The 16,682-nt window shown below is 40.5% G+C and overlaps 1 protein-coding gene across 1 annotated transcript in view; it reads left to right on the top strand.

Moving 5' to 3' along the window:
• Sin1 (SAPK-interacting protein 1) overlaps positions 1-16,682 on the top strand; it is a 75,730-nt gene that overhangs the window by 44,286 nt on the left and 14,762 nt on the right. Inside the window, exons 7-8 of the mRNA XM_068372861.1 lie at positions 4,423-4,535; positions 14,202-14,315. Of these exons, the coding sequence (XP_068228962.1) occupies positions 4,423-4,535; positions 14,202-14,315 (227 nt within the window). The remainder of the gene's footprint in view (positions 1-4,422; positions 4,536-14,201; positions 14,316-16,682) is intronic.

Here is a 16,682-nt window from a genome sequence, read left to right as displayed (position 1 = left end):
TGTTACAAAACAATATCAACATTACATTTCATTAACATAATTTCATAATGAATAGCCTATTTAAGGATAAAATTCCACATCAACAATGAAATCAACTGTTAACTGTGCGAGTCCAGCTGACAAAATGTAAACAGAAATGTGGTTACGTTCTCGGTAATCTTTATCTTTCTCCAACCTTACGATAATTGTTATGGTAGTGTTAATGATGGTATATTAAAGCATTATTTTTGTTTAGTACAGTATATTTAAAAGCCTTATTTTTCCCTCTGGACGTTCAAGGTTTTCACGAGTAGACTGGGTTCGTTTATCGGCAGTGAATAGCCTAAACTTCGGTAACGAGTCGTCAATATTTTGTCATATTTTAAACAGTACACATTTGATTTGCAAACATTGGTTTTGTAGAGTAGACGGTAAAATAAAATCTAGAGAGAGAGAGAGAGAGAGAGAGAGAGAGAGAGATTTGATGGCAGAAATCCCCCCCCCCTCTCTCTCTCTCTCTCTCTCTCTCTCTCTCTCTCTCTCTCTCTCTCTCTCTCTCTCTCTCTCTCCGTAAGAAATAAAACCATAGTTCACATATGGCAACTTGAGTTTAAGAATGAAATTAACATGAATATTGTTAGTTGTGGCGATCAATTCCTCGCTTCAGGGGGTACACGAAACAAAAACACGACATTCAATTACAACAGCTGATTCTCTCTCTCTCTCTCTCTCTCTCTCTCTCTCTCTCTCTCTCTCTCTCTCTCTCTCTCTCTCTCTCTCTCTCTCTCTCTCGTTATACAATACTTACAAATAGATGAAGAAACCAAAATCGGTTTTCTTGAAGTGTCAATTAAATACAAAACGAAAAAATTATACCGTGTATACATCCATTTCAATCATAGCTTAAAATACGATAACCGATTTCGTCCGCAAACCACTATTTTTTAGAAAACACCATTCTATTCCAGAAAATTTTTACTCTTTAAATGTCAATTGCGCTATAATAAAACATGTACTTATGTTGTTAAATTTCGGGTGTGTTTTAAAAATCAAGTATTGCTAACTTATTTTTGTTTTACTTTTGGCTGTGATCACATCAGCTGATGTCTAGCTTCCGCGCGAATACAATAACAAAGAATTGTTTACACCATTTCTCAACTTATTCAAACCATCTATACAGTTAATATTACATAAACACCAATGTGTTATAACCTATCATATTTATTGTTTAGTTAACTTTAAAACCCTCTCTCTCTCTCTCTCTCTCTCTCTCTCTCTCTCTCTCTCTCTCTCTCTCTCTCTCTCTCTCTCTCTCTCTCTCTCTCTCTCTCTCTCTCTCTCATCGAACGTTATAGCGGTAACCTAATTGTTCGGTGACTTTAAAAATAGGCCTAGTACTTTCTTCTTTTACCTTTTTTGCATATGGATCCATAATTGAGGTGGGTACAAGTTGACTTATAACTGAAGTTAGGAAAAGTATTTTGGATATGGAAAGGACAATTATCTTTCGTAACAGTTTAGAATTATCGTAAGTTATCACTCTGTCATTAGCGGCAGTTTGCTATTGTGGATTAAACGCATAAGGAAAAAAAAATTTCCAGCTTTGCTACGAATTTAGGAATTTATATGGATACGGTAAGTAAAATATTTGTAATAACATAATGTTTACTAAATGTTTGTAATATCATTAGTTATGACTTATATCATGTGTGTTTAATGCATTCGTTTGTTTATTATGATCGAAGATGGAGCGTAAACAAATGGAAGGTTTCCGTTTCAGGCGGCATCATAAAGAAAAACATTTCATAAATGGCATTCATTTCATTTATTTGAAAGTTCTAATAAAAAATAATTAGAACATTGGTAATAACAAATTCAACATATAATCTATACTTGGTAAAATTGCTGTCAATTCAAAAACACAGATGTATAAATGCGTCTGTTTCTTCGTTGTGATCAGAGATAAACGTAAACAAAACATTGGTTGTCGTTTTCTATTGTGCTTTTTAGCGTGTTTAGGAAACGCATGATATAAAATCGCCTTTATTTTGATAATTCTGGATTTTCAATCATACAACGAGCTAGTCTATAGAGTGATGGTTTTGCTATTCACCAGTTATATTATACAATAGATATGACAAACATTAAAATTTGTCTGTATTTTGGGTTGTGTTATAACGGGAAATATATGGTGTTTACACCTATCCTGGTTGTAATTTTAACCATTTTTCAAGTTATTAGAACTTTAAAGTATATTAAATGTTTTATTTATTTACAAGAACAATTTGATATTATAAAGAAATACAGTATAGTACAAAGAAAGTATTGGAAATGGGTAGTAAACACATTTGAATAGGCAAATTGCTGGTTGCCATGGCCGCAATGGAATTATTTCTGTTAGTTGTGTGTTTCGAAATTCGCGATTTTCCATTTACACGAGGTCATTAATCGACCAAATTCTCGCATAATTCGGGACCCTACTGTATAAGAAGGACTCTTTTCACTGGCCGCCACAGGTCGACCCAGAAAACAAATGGGAAAGATATGGGAGTTGATAACCATATTGTGAAAGGTGGGGATATCACATGAGTTAGAGCATTCCCGTTACCTTGGAGACACTGAAATGTGAAACTGAATTTAACCTGTTAAGCGTCACCCACATGATAAACCGTTCACCACGATGTACTCGGTACCCGCCTTCAACTGCATATTCCGTTCATGACTTTAACTGCCTTTATCAAGTCGTCAGTCTCGTGATAATACGTTTACTCGTATAGTAAGTATAGGATCACCACTTGGCAACACTCTCAGCATATGGGGGCTGTAAATAGAAACTTATATGATGTCTGGCAACTATTTTTCTGAAGGTAGCTTGATGTTAGAAAACTGGTTTCCTTTCAGTGCGCTTCGGGCGTTCATGCAGATAAGGTTATTTGTTGTTCCTTTTACAATGAGCGGTCTAAAGGTGAAGGTTATTTCTTTAGATGAAATAAATGATATTCTTGTTGAGGAATTTGATAATGATAACCTGTTTGATAATGAGAGCACTAGTTCTGAATCCTCCAGTGATGAGGATATTGATGAAACAAAGTTTTCTTTCGATGCTGAGAGCGAGAATTACTTCTCATTGCCAAATGACTGGACAACGAGATTTCACAAAACTATATAGGAAAGGAAATGCCGAGAGAGAGAGAGAGAGAGAGAGAGAGAGAGAGAGAGAGAGAGAGAGAGAGAGAGAGAGAGAGAGAGAGAGAGAGAGAGAGAGAGAGAGAATAAAGTGGATAAATAATGTACAAATGTATGACGAATATATATGAAAAGTATACAGAAAACGATATAGGGAGAGAGAGAGAGAGAGAGAGAGAGAGAGAGAGAGAGAGAGAGAGAGAGAGAGAGAGAGAGAGACTTATCCCTTTGCTTTTGTTGCTGATCCTGGCCTAAGATTTACGATTGAAGATAAAAAGAACCCATTAGAATATTCAGCATTATGTAGCCTTTTGAAATGAAATAATAGTAGTATTAATTGTTTTTTTCTTTATTCTACCATTTAATTAATATCCCTACTTTCAACTATAAATATGAATTATAAGCATAAAGAAATGATATCAACTTTGAAAAATTATCATTAGTGAAATGACCGCTCAGGGCAAAAAAAGCGTGACGGTACGTTAGCGGCAACCTGGTCCAGGGGGGACGCTTAACAGGTTAAGGGAATAGCTGCGGACAAGAGGAATGGTAGAGAAATAGCTATGTACAGTACTGTATATGAAAATGTCACATTATTGAAGAGAGGAAAAGCATACTATTTAATGTTATTTTAGAATGATGTGGATAATCTCACATTTATTCAGAAGAGTAATTGTTTTAGTTAAGTTAATGTTTGCATTTGGAATTGATTTATTTTTGGTAGTTTTTGATTTGAAAAGTAAATTTGTTAGGCTAGGTTAGGTAAGGCTTGACCACCATAATTCTAGTGTTTAAATCAATAACAAACCCAAATGCAGTAATGACTGTAGTATTGCAATGTTATAAGTGAGTGTAATGCAGTTAGAACATTCTTTTTTTCTGATTATCACAAATGTAAATTAAAGATGATGTCTCATTTTATGTAGCTTGTATTTTTTTTATTATACATAATATAGTGTTATATGGTTTTCCTTTATTGATGATTCAGTATATTTTGGTCTATTTTAATGTTTTATGTATTTAATTTTTCATCACATCCTTTATTGAGATTTAATATTGACATCTTTCAGTTTTTTATCCTAAAATTATCTAACAAATACCATTTTGTATTCCAAATTTATGTTTCATCAAGTAAAAATGGGAATTAATGAAAGCCAAACCAGAACAATTTTACTTTATAGATAAATATTTACCTTTTGAGTATATTTCAGGTAAACTTTGTAATCCTTGAAATTATTTTCACTTTTTCATTTGCAGAAATGTTGCTGGAGGTGCCTTTAGTAAAATTACTGTGGAGAATCTTGACATAACTCTTAAAGAGATTCTCCACCGAACGATAACAAAAAGAAAAGACATGGTTAGAATTGTAGGTAAGTGCCAAATTAGTATCTCAAAGGGTTTGCAATGTGGAGTCTAAATGTAAAGGGAAAGAAGATAGTGAATAAGAAGAAAGTTCAGAGTAGGTATTCAAATGTTCTAAAGGGGAGTGAACATACAGATGTTTGGAATGAGATCGATGGGCTTGAATCTCAGGTTAGTGTTTATTGGAAACTTTTCCTCTTTCCATGTACCAAATGTCCTCATTTCCCCTAATAACAAATTGGTAGATGTTTATGTGGTTTACGTTTACGTTGTTGGGCGGAGGGTATCTACCAACAGATTGTGTGGTTTAACCTATTCAACTTCAACCTCAAGCCAACTTTAATTAATGTTAGCCTAGCGATGATTTTTTTTATGGTGCCCAAGGCATTATAGAATCAAATCCTTCCTCAGAAGTTTTGATTTCTGAATTTGGTCCAGTTCCTTTTATTGCAAAACCCTTGCCTTATTGCAATCCAGATTTTTTCCACACCTAATCAGATTCTGAAATAAAAATGATACAGGAATCTGATTCATTAATCACTCCTTCCACTTCCAGAATAAGCACAAAAGAGCAACCATTTTATGCAAGGAGTAATAATGTGGTATGTCATATTAAGACTAATGTTGGGTGCACAGATTTTCTGAGCCTAGAATGATTTCTGAACATGCAAGTGAAAGGTTCCACCATGATGCAGCTGGACTAGCCCACTTTTCAACTAATCTAAGCTCGGATACTAGCAGTTGTAATAAGTTGAAGTGATATCTATATAGGTGCTATTACCTCCAAAGTGGTAGGTATGGAAGGGAGAGTACTGTTGAGATACGTTAGGTGGCTTTTGTGATGACTGCTCATTCTTTGAGCTCAATTCAGATTGATTATTAGCCCCAATGCTTGACGATTTTAAGGCAAAAGTCAATAACTTATAGCCCTGGTTAAAGGAAAGTTGTGTTCGGCAAACTCATGTGATGTTAATCTCTGGATTGTGACCTAAACAATTGGACAGTCGCCATGAGTAACCTTGCACTAACAAGTAAGGTGTTTTTCAATATTAAACTTACCCGATAATCATGTAGCTGTCAACTCCGTTGCCCGACAGAATTCTATGGAGGGATACGCCAGCTATCACAATACTAGAAGGGGGTGTATTTACCAGCGCCACCTGTGGCCAGGTACTCAAGTACTTCTTGTTGACACCTCCTCAATTATTCCTCTGTCGTGCTTCCGGCAAGACGTTCTGGGATACGCTTATGTTCTTGGAGTATTTTCACGACTTTGGTGAAGTATTTCTCTTTGATTTCGGCTGTCGCTTTACTGGAAACTTCTATATTAGCTTAGTTAGCTTTTGGAATTAATTTGATTAATTATGGTGACGAGAGAGTATGAACTCTCGTTCACCTTTCAATGGCCGACCCTTCCCTTAGACGGAAGTGTTGGTGTCTAAGAGAGTATAGACTCTCTTTCTTAATTTTGCTTAACAAAAGTTATAGATTTATTTTATATCTCTCCGCCTCTTATAGGCCTCTTCGATTAACTTCCTTTTATTATAAACTCATTAAAATTAATTTTTATATTTGTTTATATTCGACCTTCCTAATAGTAGGCGGTCTTTTACCGAAGTTAATAAACTTTGAGCCCGTCATTTCGGTTTTACCTGTTAACATATTATGCTATTTCCGCCACAGAGTTTGAAAGAATTTCTTTGATAGTCTCGTACTGTTTTCAAAGTTGAACTAACGTTTTGTTTTGTCTCTGCAGTTGTTGACGTTCAGAACGTTCAACTTGCACTCTATCGTTACGATAGAGAAAGAATGTTCACGGTTTCACGTTGCAGTAAGAGTAACCGTGTCTAGCGTTTTGTTCATTCTTTCTTAACTTAATGGTTTTGATCCTAATAAAGGAACTTTTCAGTTTTTTCCTTTAACAATAATATGTTTTAACAATATATATGATTGGGCTCTTCTCTCAGGTTCTAAGTCAAGAGAGAGAGAGAGAGAGAGAGAGATAGAGACGGAGGGAGAAAGAGGATAAACGTTTCATTCAAGCCTGCCAGGCGTACGAGTAACGTCGTTATCGTTTTTGCTCTTCTCCCTAGTCTCTTTAGGGGAAGAAACTAAACGTTTCTAGAGTGATCTAGTGTTTAGTCTCTTTCCAGCCACTGAATTATCTTTCATTAGATTTTTCTGTTACATTGTAATTCTGTTTTCGCAATTACTAACTTTGAGAAAGGATAGAATTGCGTATTTCAGGTACAAACCACTTAAAGTTTCGAGTTCAGTGAAATAAGTGCAAACAGAAATCAAAGTGATAAGTGATTAGTGCGTGAGGGTACTTTTGTGCGCGCCAGTCGTCCTCCCAGTCCGGGACCTCTTGCAAGCTCCCAAGCCCAGGGGAGAAGCAATGTCGAAGGGCATAAGGGTTCAGCAGGCCTTGATCGGCGCACAGAAGTATCCTCGGTGGTTGTGGGCGTGTCTTACCGAGACCGTCACTCCCACCCGCAGACGATTGAGCCCTTTTTTTTTTTTTTTGCTCGTCTGCAGAAGAGATTAGGGGAGAAAATAAAGGCAGAGTAACGCTGGTCTCAGGTCTCAAGACCTCTTAAACGTTAAGTCCAGACCTATGCCAGACGTACGAAGTTAAAGTTCACAACCCGAATGCAGTCATTGGGTTAGCTCTGACTCTCCTCAGTCATCAGTTGTTTACACTCCGCCTAAGAGGAGTAAGGTTCTGCCGCTACAGATCTCTGCTGTTAAGGCTTTACCTCAGCAGACCTTAGTGTCTGCCGACCCCAAGTTGACTCTACTGCAGTCCATACAGTCACAACTTTCGGTCTTGATGCGTGAGTGTCGGGCTGAGAGTGTTGCGCCTCCGCCTCCGCCTACACTCCCCCCCGCCTATGATCGCTCCGCCTGATCGCAGTACCACCTGCCAGGCGTACGATGTTGTGAACTCTACTACAGTCCATGCAAGCACAGCTTTCGGACTTGATGCGTGAGTGTCGGGCTGAGAGTGTTGCTCCTCCGCCTCCGCCTACACTCCCTCCACCTACACTCGCTCCGCCTGATCGCAGTACCATCTGCCAGGCGTACGATGTTGTGGACTCTACTACAGTCCATGCAAGCACAGCTTTCGGACTTGATGCGTGAGTGTCGGGCTGAGAGTGTTGCTCCTCCGCCTCCGCCTACACTCCCTCCACCTACACTCGCTCCGCCTGATCGCAGTACCACCTGCCAGGCGTACGATGTTGTGGACTCTACTACAGTCCATGCAAGCACAGCTTTCGGACTTAATGCGTGAGTGTCGGGCTGAGAGTGTTACTCCTCCGCCTCCGCCTACACTCCCTCCGCCTACGCTCGCTCCGCCTGATCGCAGTACCACCTGCCAGGCGTACGATGTTGAGCCACGTGCTGAGTTTGCTGTTCCCTGTGGTGTTCAGCCTCCGCCTTCCTTAAGGCAACCTTTACAATGGGATCAGGAGGATTATACCTCTCTTCCTCCGCCTCCACTTGCTGCTCCACCAGTGATGCAACACTCGGTTGAGGTACAACAACCTCTCCCGTCCATGAGTCAGTCTCCTCAGCTCTCGCTGCAGCGAGCTCAACCCTCCACAAGGCAAGCACCACAACACCTTAGCCTTGCGCCTCAGGAGCCTCAGCTTGCGAGACATTTACCTTGTTCTGCGCAGCCTCTTCCTCATCGCGCTCCGCTCACACCACAGGAACTGGAACTTGCTACTCCGCTTCCGCCAACCGCTCAGCAAGCGCAACCCTTGGGTTCAACCACTCATGCTAGGAGTCAGCCTCCTCCACCCATGCGCCTTCCTTCTGCTTGTCTTTTATTCAGCCTTTGCAGACTGAGCCTCAGGTGTTCCCTCAACGGAGTCTTGAAGAGGAAACCACAACTATTGTTGTTCCAGCTCGTTCTGACTCTGCTGTTCAGCATACCTTACCTCCATTTTCATACCATGGTTTAAACCCCATGCAAGCATGCATAAAGCACTCTAGCACTGGTCATGGAATTTCTGAGAAATGTTAAACGCCATGCACACGCTCTGCTTTCCTTACAGCAGGCTCTGCTTACAGCAGGCTCTGCTTACTACATGCTCAGCATACAGCATGCTCTGCATTCAGCATGCTCTGCATACAACATGCTCTGCATACAGCATGCTCTGCATTCAGCATGCTCTGCATACAACATGCTCTACATACAGCATGCTCTGCATACAGCATACTCTGCATACATCATGCTCTGCATACCTTACCGCATGCTTCTCAACACATCTTGGGTTGTTGCCAACTCACTAGACTGTCAAGCAGTTTCATAACGTTGCCTTCTAGTCTGCTGCTTTTGCACCAGTGAACCCTCACTCAGAGAACTTAGCTTTTCTAGGATAAGGTCCCTGTAGATGAGAAAGTTCTTTTCTCCCTCCTTCTGATATTCCCTTGAGGACTCTGTCATTTGGAGGGAGCCTTTAGCTGCATAACCTCTTATGGACTTTTATTTAAGCATAACATGCTTACAGGGAAGGTAATGGTTCCACTTCAGTCGCTAATCCCGTCTGTTACCACACCTGCTCCCATAGACCTTGAGCTGTGTTGCATGACATGCAGTCCAAGCTTAGTCCTTGTTAGAGGATTTTTTGTTTACGGAGTCAATGTGTCACGGGGAAGACGTTCAACAACCAACAGAAGTGACTTGTTGTGACGCAGTGCGGCAACCTCAGCAACCCGTTAAGGAGTTGTCTGTACGACCCAGACAGTCTAGACAGATTCGGGTTGTCACTGTACTTCCTCGCTTGCCCATGATTGACAGTTTACAGACTGTGCAGCAGTATCATGATCTTGTGTCCGGCTCCGTCAGACGACTGGCTTTTAAGAGCTCCCACAAGTCGTCGCTGTCTGGAGATTTTCAAATGGACTATGGGTCTGACCAAGGAACTGGGCCTCCTGGTCAATTTTGAGGAGTCTCAGCTCGTTCCATCCCAGACCATTGTCTCCTTGGGTATGGATCTTCAGAGTCGAGCTTTTCGGACTTGTCCGTCGGCCCCAAGGATCTTCCAAGCCCTAGAATGCATCCAGAGCATGCTGAGAAGGAACCGATGCTTAGTCAGGCAATGGATGAGTCTAACAGGGACACTTTCATCGCTGGCCCTGTTCATCGAGTTAGGGAGACTCCACCTCCGCCCCCTTCAGTATCATCTAGCTGCTCACTGGATAAAGGACATGACGCTAGAGACGGTCTCAGTTCCTGTTTCCGAAGAGATGAGGTCTACTCTAACGTGGTGGAAGAACAGCATTCTTCTCAAGGAAGGTCTACCATTGGCTGTTCAGACCCCCGACCACCGTCTCTTCTCGGACGCATCGGACACGGGCTGGGGTGCGACACTGGACGGACAGGAATGCTCGGGAACATGGAATCAGGAGCAAAGGACACTTCACATCTATTGCAAGGAGTTGTTGGCAGTTCATCTGGCCTTGATAAACTTCAAGTCCCTCCAGCTAAACAAGGTGGTGGAGGTGAACTCCGACAACACCACAGCCTTGGCTTACATCTCCAAGCAGGGAGGGACTCATTCGAGGAAGTTGTTCGAGATCGCAAGGGACCTCCTCATTTGGTCAAAAGATCGAAAGCTCACGCTGGTAACGAGGCTCATTCAGGGCGATATGAATGTCATGGCAGATCGCCTCAGCCGGAAGGGTCAGGTCTTCCCCACAGAGTGGACCCTTCACAAGAATGTTTGCAGCAGACTTTGGGCCCTGTGGGGTCAGCCAACCATAGATCTATTCGCTACCTCGATGACCAAGAGGCTCCTCTTGTATTGTTCTCCGATTCCAGACCCAGCAGCAGTTCGCGTGGATGCCTTTCTGCTGGATTGGTCCCATCTCGACCTGTATGCATTCCCGCCGTTCAAGATTGTCAACAGGGTACTTCAGAAGTTCGCCTCTCACAAAGGGACACGGCTGACGTTGGTCGCTCCCCTCTGGCCCGCGAGAGAATGGTTCACCGAGGTACTGCAATGGCTGGTCGACGTTCCCAGGTCTCTTCCTCTAAGAGTGGACCTTCTGCGTCAACCTCACGTAAAGAAGGTACACCCAAACCTCCACGCTCTTCGTCTGACTGCCTTCAGACTATCGAAAGACTCTCAAGAGCTAGAGGCTTTTCGAAGGAGGCAGCCAGAGCGATTGCCAGAGCAAGGACGACATCCACTCTCAGAGTCTATCAGTCTAAATGGGAAGTCTTCCGAAGCTGGTGCAAGGCCAATGCAGTTTCCTCAACCAGTACCACTGTAACCCAGATTGCTGACTTCCTGTTACATCTAAGGAACGTAAGATCCCTATCAGCTCCTACGATCAAGGGTTACAGAAGTATGTTGGCAGCGGTTTTCCGCCACAGAGGCTTGGATCTTTCCTCCAACAAAGATCTACAGGACCTCCTTAGGTCTTTTGAGACCTCAAAGGAACGTCGGTTGTCCACTCCAGGCTGGAATCTAGACGTGGTCCTAAGGTTCCTAATGTCATCAGGATTTGAACCGCTCCAATCAGCCTCTTTTAAGGACCTCACATTAAAAACTCTTTTCCTCGTGTGCTTAGCAACAGGTAAAAGAGTAAGTGAGATCCACGTCTTCAGCAGGAACATAGGTTTCACATCTGAAACGGCTACATGTTCCTTGCAGCTCGGTTTTTTGGCTAAAAACGAGCTTCCTTCCCGTCCTTGGCCTAAGTCGTTCGAGATCCCAAGCCTGTCCAACATGGTGGGGAACGAACTGGAGAGAGTACTTTGCCCAGTTAGAGCTCTTAAGTACTATCTAAGAAGGTCAAAACCATTACGAGGACAATCAGAAGCCTTATGGTGTGCTATCAAGAAGCCTTCTCTACCAATGTCTAAGAACGCAGTTTCTTACTACATCAGGCTTCTGATTAGAGAAGCAAATTCTCATCTGAAGGAAGAAGACCTTGCTTTGCTGAAGGTAAGGACACATGAAGTGAGAGCTGTGGCTACTTCAGTGGCCTTCAAACAGAACCGTTCTCTGCAGAGTGTTATGGATGCAACCTATTGGAGAAGCAAGTCAGTGTTCGCATCATTCTATCTCAAAGATGTCCAGTCTCTTTACGAGTACTGCTACACCCTGGGACCATTCGTAGCAACGAATGCAGTAGTAGGCGAGGGCTCAGCCACTACATTCCCATAATCCCATAACTTTTTAACCTTTCTCTTGAATACTTTTTATGGGTTGTACGGTCGGCTAAGAAGCCTTCCACATCCTTGTTGATTTGGCGGGTGGTCAATTCTTTCTTGAGAAGCGCCGAGGTTAAAGGTTGTGATGAGGTCCTTTAGTATGGGTTGCAGCCCTGTATACTTTAGCACCTTTGAGTTGATTCAGCCTCCCAAGAGGAACGCTGCGCTCAGTAAGGAAGACGATCTTATTAAAGGCAGAGTAACGGTTCAAGTCGACTTCCTTACCAGGTACTTATTATTTCATTGTTATTGTGGATAACTGATTATATGAAATACGGGATACTTAGCTATCCTTTAGTCTTGTACACTGGTTTTTCACCCACCCCCCTGGGTGTGAATCAGCTACATGATTATCGGGTAAGTTTAATATTGAAAAATGTTATTTTTATTAATAAAATAAATTTTTGAATATACTTACCCGATAATCATGATTTAATCGACCCTCCCTTCCTCCCCATAGAGAACCAGTGGACCGAGGAATAATTGAGGAGGTGTCAACAAGAAGTACTTGAGTACCTGGCCACAGGTGGCGCTGGTAAATACACCCCCTTCTAGTATTGTGATAGCTGGCGTATCCCTCCATAGAATTCTGTCGGGCAACGGAGTTGACAGCTACATGATTATCGGGTAAGTATATTCAAAAATTTATTTTATTAATAAAAATAACATTTTTAATAATCATCTGCTTTTAGGGGGATTATATTTCATAGAATCTAGAAGAAAATAATGTTGAATGTATTTGTTTTCTAAACTACCCGTATGTCAAAAATGTATGAAATTTTATACAGGAATAGAAAGAAAGGAACTCATGACAAGATGTATTGCATTGAGCTTCTCTGGAGTAAGGTCCATTTCTCCTGTGGCATGTTCTCTTCATATTTTCAGTTTGGAATGCCCAATGATTTAATTTTTTGTTCTCGAGATTCATTAAATCAGCTGCTCCTATTTCCTCAAATAATGTATCATTAGGTGATAATGAAATGGCTCTCATCTAACAGCCTAGTAGTGGTCATAATTTACCAGCGGTAGATTTTATTGCTGATACTGTTCAGAGTATTAGACAATGGAATCCATGTTTTCTTTGATTTCTCAATTTACCTTAGTATCTTTTGTTATATAAGTCTGCATCTGACAAATTTGTCAGTTTCCAGCCCAAAGTTTTAGAATATCAAAGTCGGTTAATTCTGTAATAATTGGTAATGTTTGGTAGGAGTACTGGTCAGATCCTCTGAGGTGACCGCTGGTTATTGGTTTCATGTTTATGAACCGAAGGTTTTCAGTTGACCATTAGATAAAGTTATTGATAGGATGAACTTAAAGTGAGCCAGTACAGGTAAGTCATAGCCCGGGTCTTCCATGACCATTTCGGAAATTACGATCCACCTGTCTTGTGTTATTGATAATGTGCTTTATACAAGTACTGTGATATTATGGGAATTACATAGGGATACAGATCTGAATGGTGTTGTACTTCAGAGTTTTTTTTTGTTAATTCTGTGTCGGAGCCAAATGATTGCGGTCACTTCCTTTAAGGCTTTTCTGTTGTAGAGAATAGTTCATCCCTTTCTGAAGTTGGAGAATTTCAAGGTTATAAATCATGATAGCATTTCTGAGAACTGTGGCCTCCTTAGAGGAATTCATATTGTTGGGTTAGCAGAGGATGCTAAGAGTTTCAATTTCACCTTAACCGTTATTGGGATAGGTGGTCTGATGCAACCAAATTTTCATTCCCCCAATTTAGAACCAATCCGACCTAGCCCAATGATGGGACAACTATCATTGTTCATATCTATGTTTTTTGTATGGACCACGTGTCAGCTTTGGCTGGTATACAAAAGCGGGGAGGAACCAGTTCGTAGACCTGATTCCATATCGCAGAGGAGTTATTGTTCTTGATTAATTCTGAGGAAAAAGATAATTCTAGCCAATTAGTTGAGTAGAAAATGGCAAGTACTTCCAAACGAGGGGTGTCCACCTGTTGGTCTATCGAGAGATTTGGAGTTGAAGGGGGGGGGGGGGGGGGAGAACCCAATGTAGACATTTACAATCTCCCTCAACAAGAAAATAGAGGCATTTTTCTCCCCAGTCCAGGATCTATTGGCGAGGAGAATAATATGCCATGTTAGAGGATTGGTCTGGCTTGAACTTCTATAACTAATTTTACCTGATATTTCACTAGTATTTTGAGAATGTTTAATTTCAAATCAGTAAAGGCAAGGTTTTTATTTTTTTTTAACCTACATGTTTTGATTGCCAATTACTAAATGCATGAGACATCATTTAAGTAAATGCTTGGGAGAATAGTTAGCACTGAATTAAGTTTTCTTTTTTCTTTATTAAGGTTCAGTAATTTTTAGCATTCCAAAAAGATTGTTTAGTAGAATTGCTGAATTGCTGATATGCTCTCCAAGTTTTATACCATTTCATGTTACCCTTTCAGAATCTGGTTTAGATTATCATCTGGAGAAGGATCATGAGCCTGGTGTGGCTTTGGATCCAGAAAAGACTTTAGCTGATGTAAATTGTACCGAATTCGCTGTTGTACGAGACAATAGTAAGTACGCTTCTCTATACTTTTTGGTAAAAAAAAAACTAAAATTCCATTGTAGAAAAAAAGAAAATGGTATGACAATCAAAGGTGTTTAGACATTAAAGGCTAAAGGCTTTGGGGTTTTAAATATGTACTGTAGTTAAGGTTTGCTTTCAGTATTCAAATTACTTGTGGTTCAAAATACTGTATAACACAAGTTCTTCCATTCATTTAATTTTCAAAATTTTTTTGATGTCGGCTAACCCCCAAAATTGGGGAAGTGCCATGGTATATGTATGTATATAAATTACCAAAAAATGCATTCATTTATCTTGAAAATGATACATAAACCAGTGGTATGTAATAAAAAATTAATTTCCAGGGAGAGTTAAAAAAAATTTGCTGGATGGTATGTAATAAAAAATTAATTTCCAGGGAGAGTTAAAAAAAATTTGCTGGAAAGATCTTTATAAGTGGTAAGCCTGAACCAACTGTGTTTTACCACAGACATGGTTTGTACTCCCCCTCCCGAGAAATCTTGGAAGGTACAGTATAAGAAATTTGTCATTCTAAATGTATGAAGGCATTACATGAAGAACTCAAAAAGATATTTGCATTCCAAAATAATATTTCAAGTAAATTGTCTGGACCATCCACATACATTATGATGAAGCACTAATTGCAATATAGTACGGTAGTCATAAATACCACAAAACTGGTATTTTTCAATATTAATCTTACCCGATGATCATGTAGCTGTCAACTCTGTTGCCCGACAGAAATCTACGGTCGGGATACGCCAGCGATCGCTATACAGGTGGGGGTGTACACAACAGCGCCATCTGTGGTCAGTTACTCCAGTACTTCTTGTCAACACCACCTCAATTTTTCCTCTGTCGTGCCACCGGCTAGACCTACTTGGATACGCTGTTGATTCTGGAGTTATTGTTCACGATTTGGTGATGTATTTGCTCTAGAGTTTAGCCTTCGCTATTCAGGAAGCTTTAACATTAGCTTAGCAAGTTTTTGGAATTAATTTGATTTAATTTTGGTGACGAAGAGAGTATGAACTCTCTTTCACTTTTAAATGGCCGACCCTTCCCTTAGACGGAAGTGTTGGTGTCGAAGAGAGTATAGACTCTCTTTCTTAATTTTGCTTAACAAAGTTATAGATTTATTTTATATCTCTCCGCCTTTTATAGGCCTCTTCGATTAACTTCCTTTTATTATAAACTTATTAAAATTAATTTTTATGTTTGTTTATATGCGACCTTTCCTAATAGTAGGCGGTCTTTTCTTGGAACCGAAGTTAATTTACATTGAGCCCGTCATATCGTTTTTGCTATTTTAATTTTAATGTTTTTGAAAGAATTTCTTTGATAGTCTCGTACTGTTTTCAAAGTTGAACTAACGTTTTGTTGTTGACGTTCAGAACGTTCAACTTGCGCTCTATCGTTACGATAGAGAGAGAGTATTCACGGTTTCACGTTGCAGTAAGAGTAAACCGATTCTAGCGTTTTGTTCATTCTTTCTTAGCTTAAATGGTTTTAATTCTAATAAAGGAACTTTTTATTTGGGAAATCTTTCAGTTTTTTTCCTTTAACAATTATATGTTTTAACGATAGATATAATTGGGCTCATCTCTCAGGTTCTAAGTCAAGAGAGAGAGAGAGAGAGATAGAGACGGAGGGAGAGAGAAGAGGATAAACGTTTCGTTCAAGCGGGTAACGTTGTTATCGTTTTTGCTCTTCTCCCTAGTCTCTTTAGGGGAAGAAGGTAAACGTTTCTAGAGTTTTATTCTTGTTCCCAGGCTTTATGCGGTGAGAGATTTTAAACGTAGTTTATTTGATCTAGTGTTTAGTCTCTTTTCCAGCCACTGAATTCTTTATCTTTCATTATGTTTTTCAGTTACATTGTAATACTGTTTTCGCAATTACTAACTTTTAATGAAGGATAGAATTGCGTGTTTCAGGTACAAACCACTTAAAGTTTCGAGTTCAGTGAAATAAGTGCAAACAGAAAATCAAAAGTGATAAAGTGATAAGCGCAAAGTGTTACAGTGTTGCGTTCGAGGGTTCGTCTGTTCGTGCCAGTTGTTCGCCTAGTCTGGGACCTCTTACAAGCTCCCAAGCCCAGGGGAGAAGTAATGTCGAAGGACTTATGGGTTCATCAGGCCTTGATCGACGAACAGACGTTTCCCTCCGTGGTTTCGGGTGTACCCACTCACGTAGCCGACGTGATCACCCCACCCACACAAAGACGAGAGAGCCCATTTATTCCTCGTCTGCGGAAGAGGTTTCTCGCAGAAACCATGGACCAAATCTTGCAGCTTTTAAGTGCAAGTCGGTCCCTTCCGCGCAAGTCCAACGGCCTAGGTGTAGCCACTGCCAC

The sequence above is a fragment of the Palaemon carinicauda genome, chromosome 4, assembly GCF_036898095.1.
Source record: "Palaemon carinicauda isolate YSFRI2023 chromosome 4, ASM3689809v2, whole genome shotgun sequence".
Lineage (NCBI taxonomy): Eukaryota > Metazoa > Arthropoda > Malacostraca > Decapoda > Palaemonidae > Palaemon > Palaemon carinicauda.
This window is presented reverse-complemented; position numbering and strand designations above follow the sequence as displayed.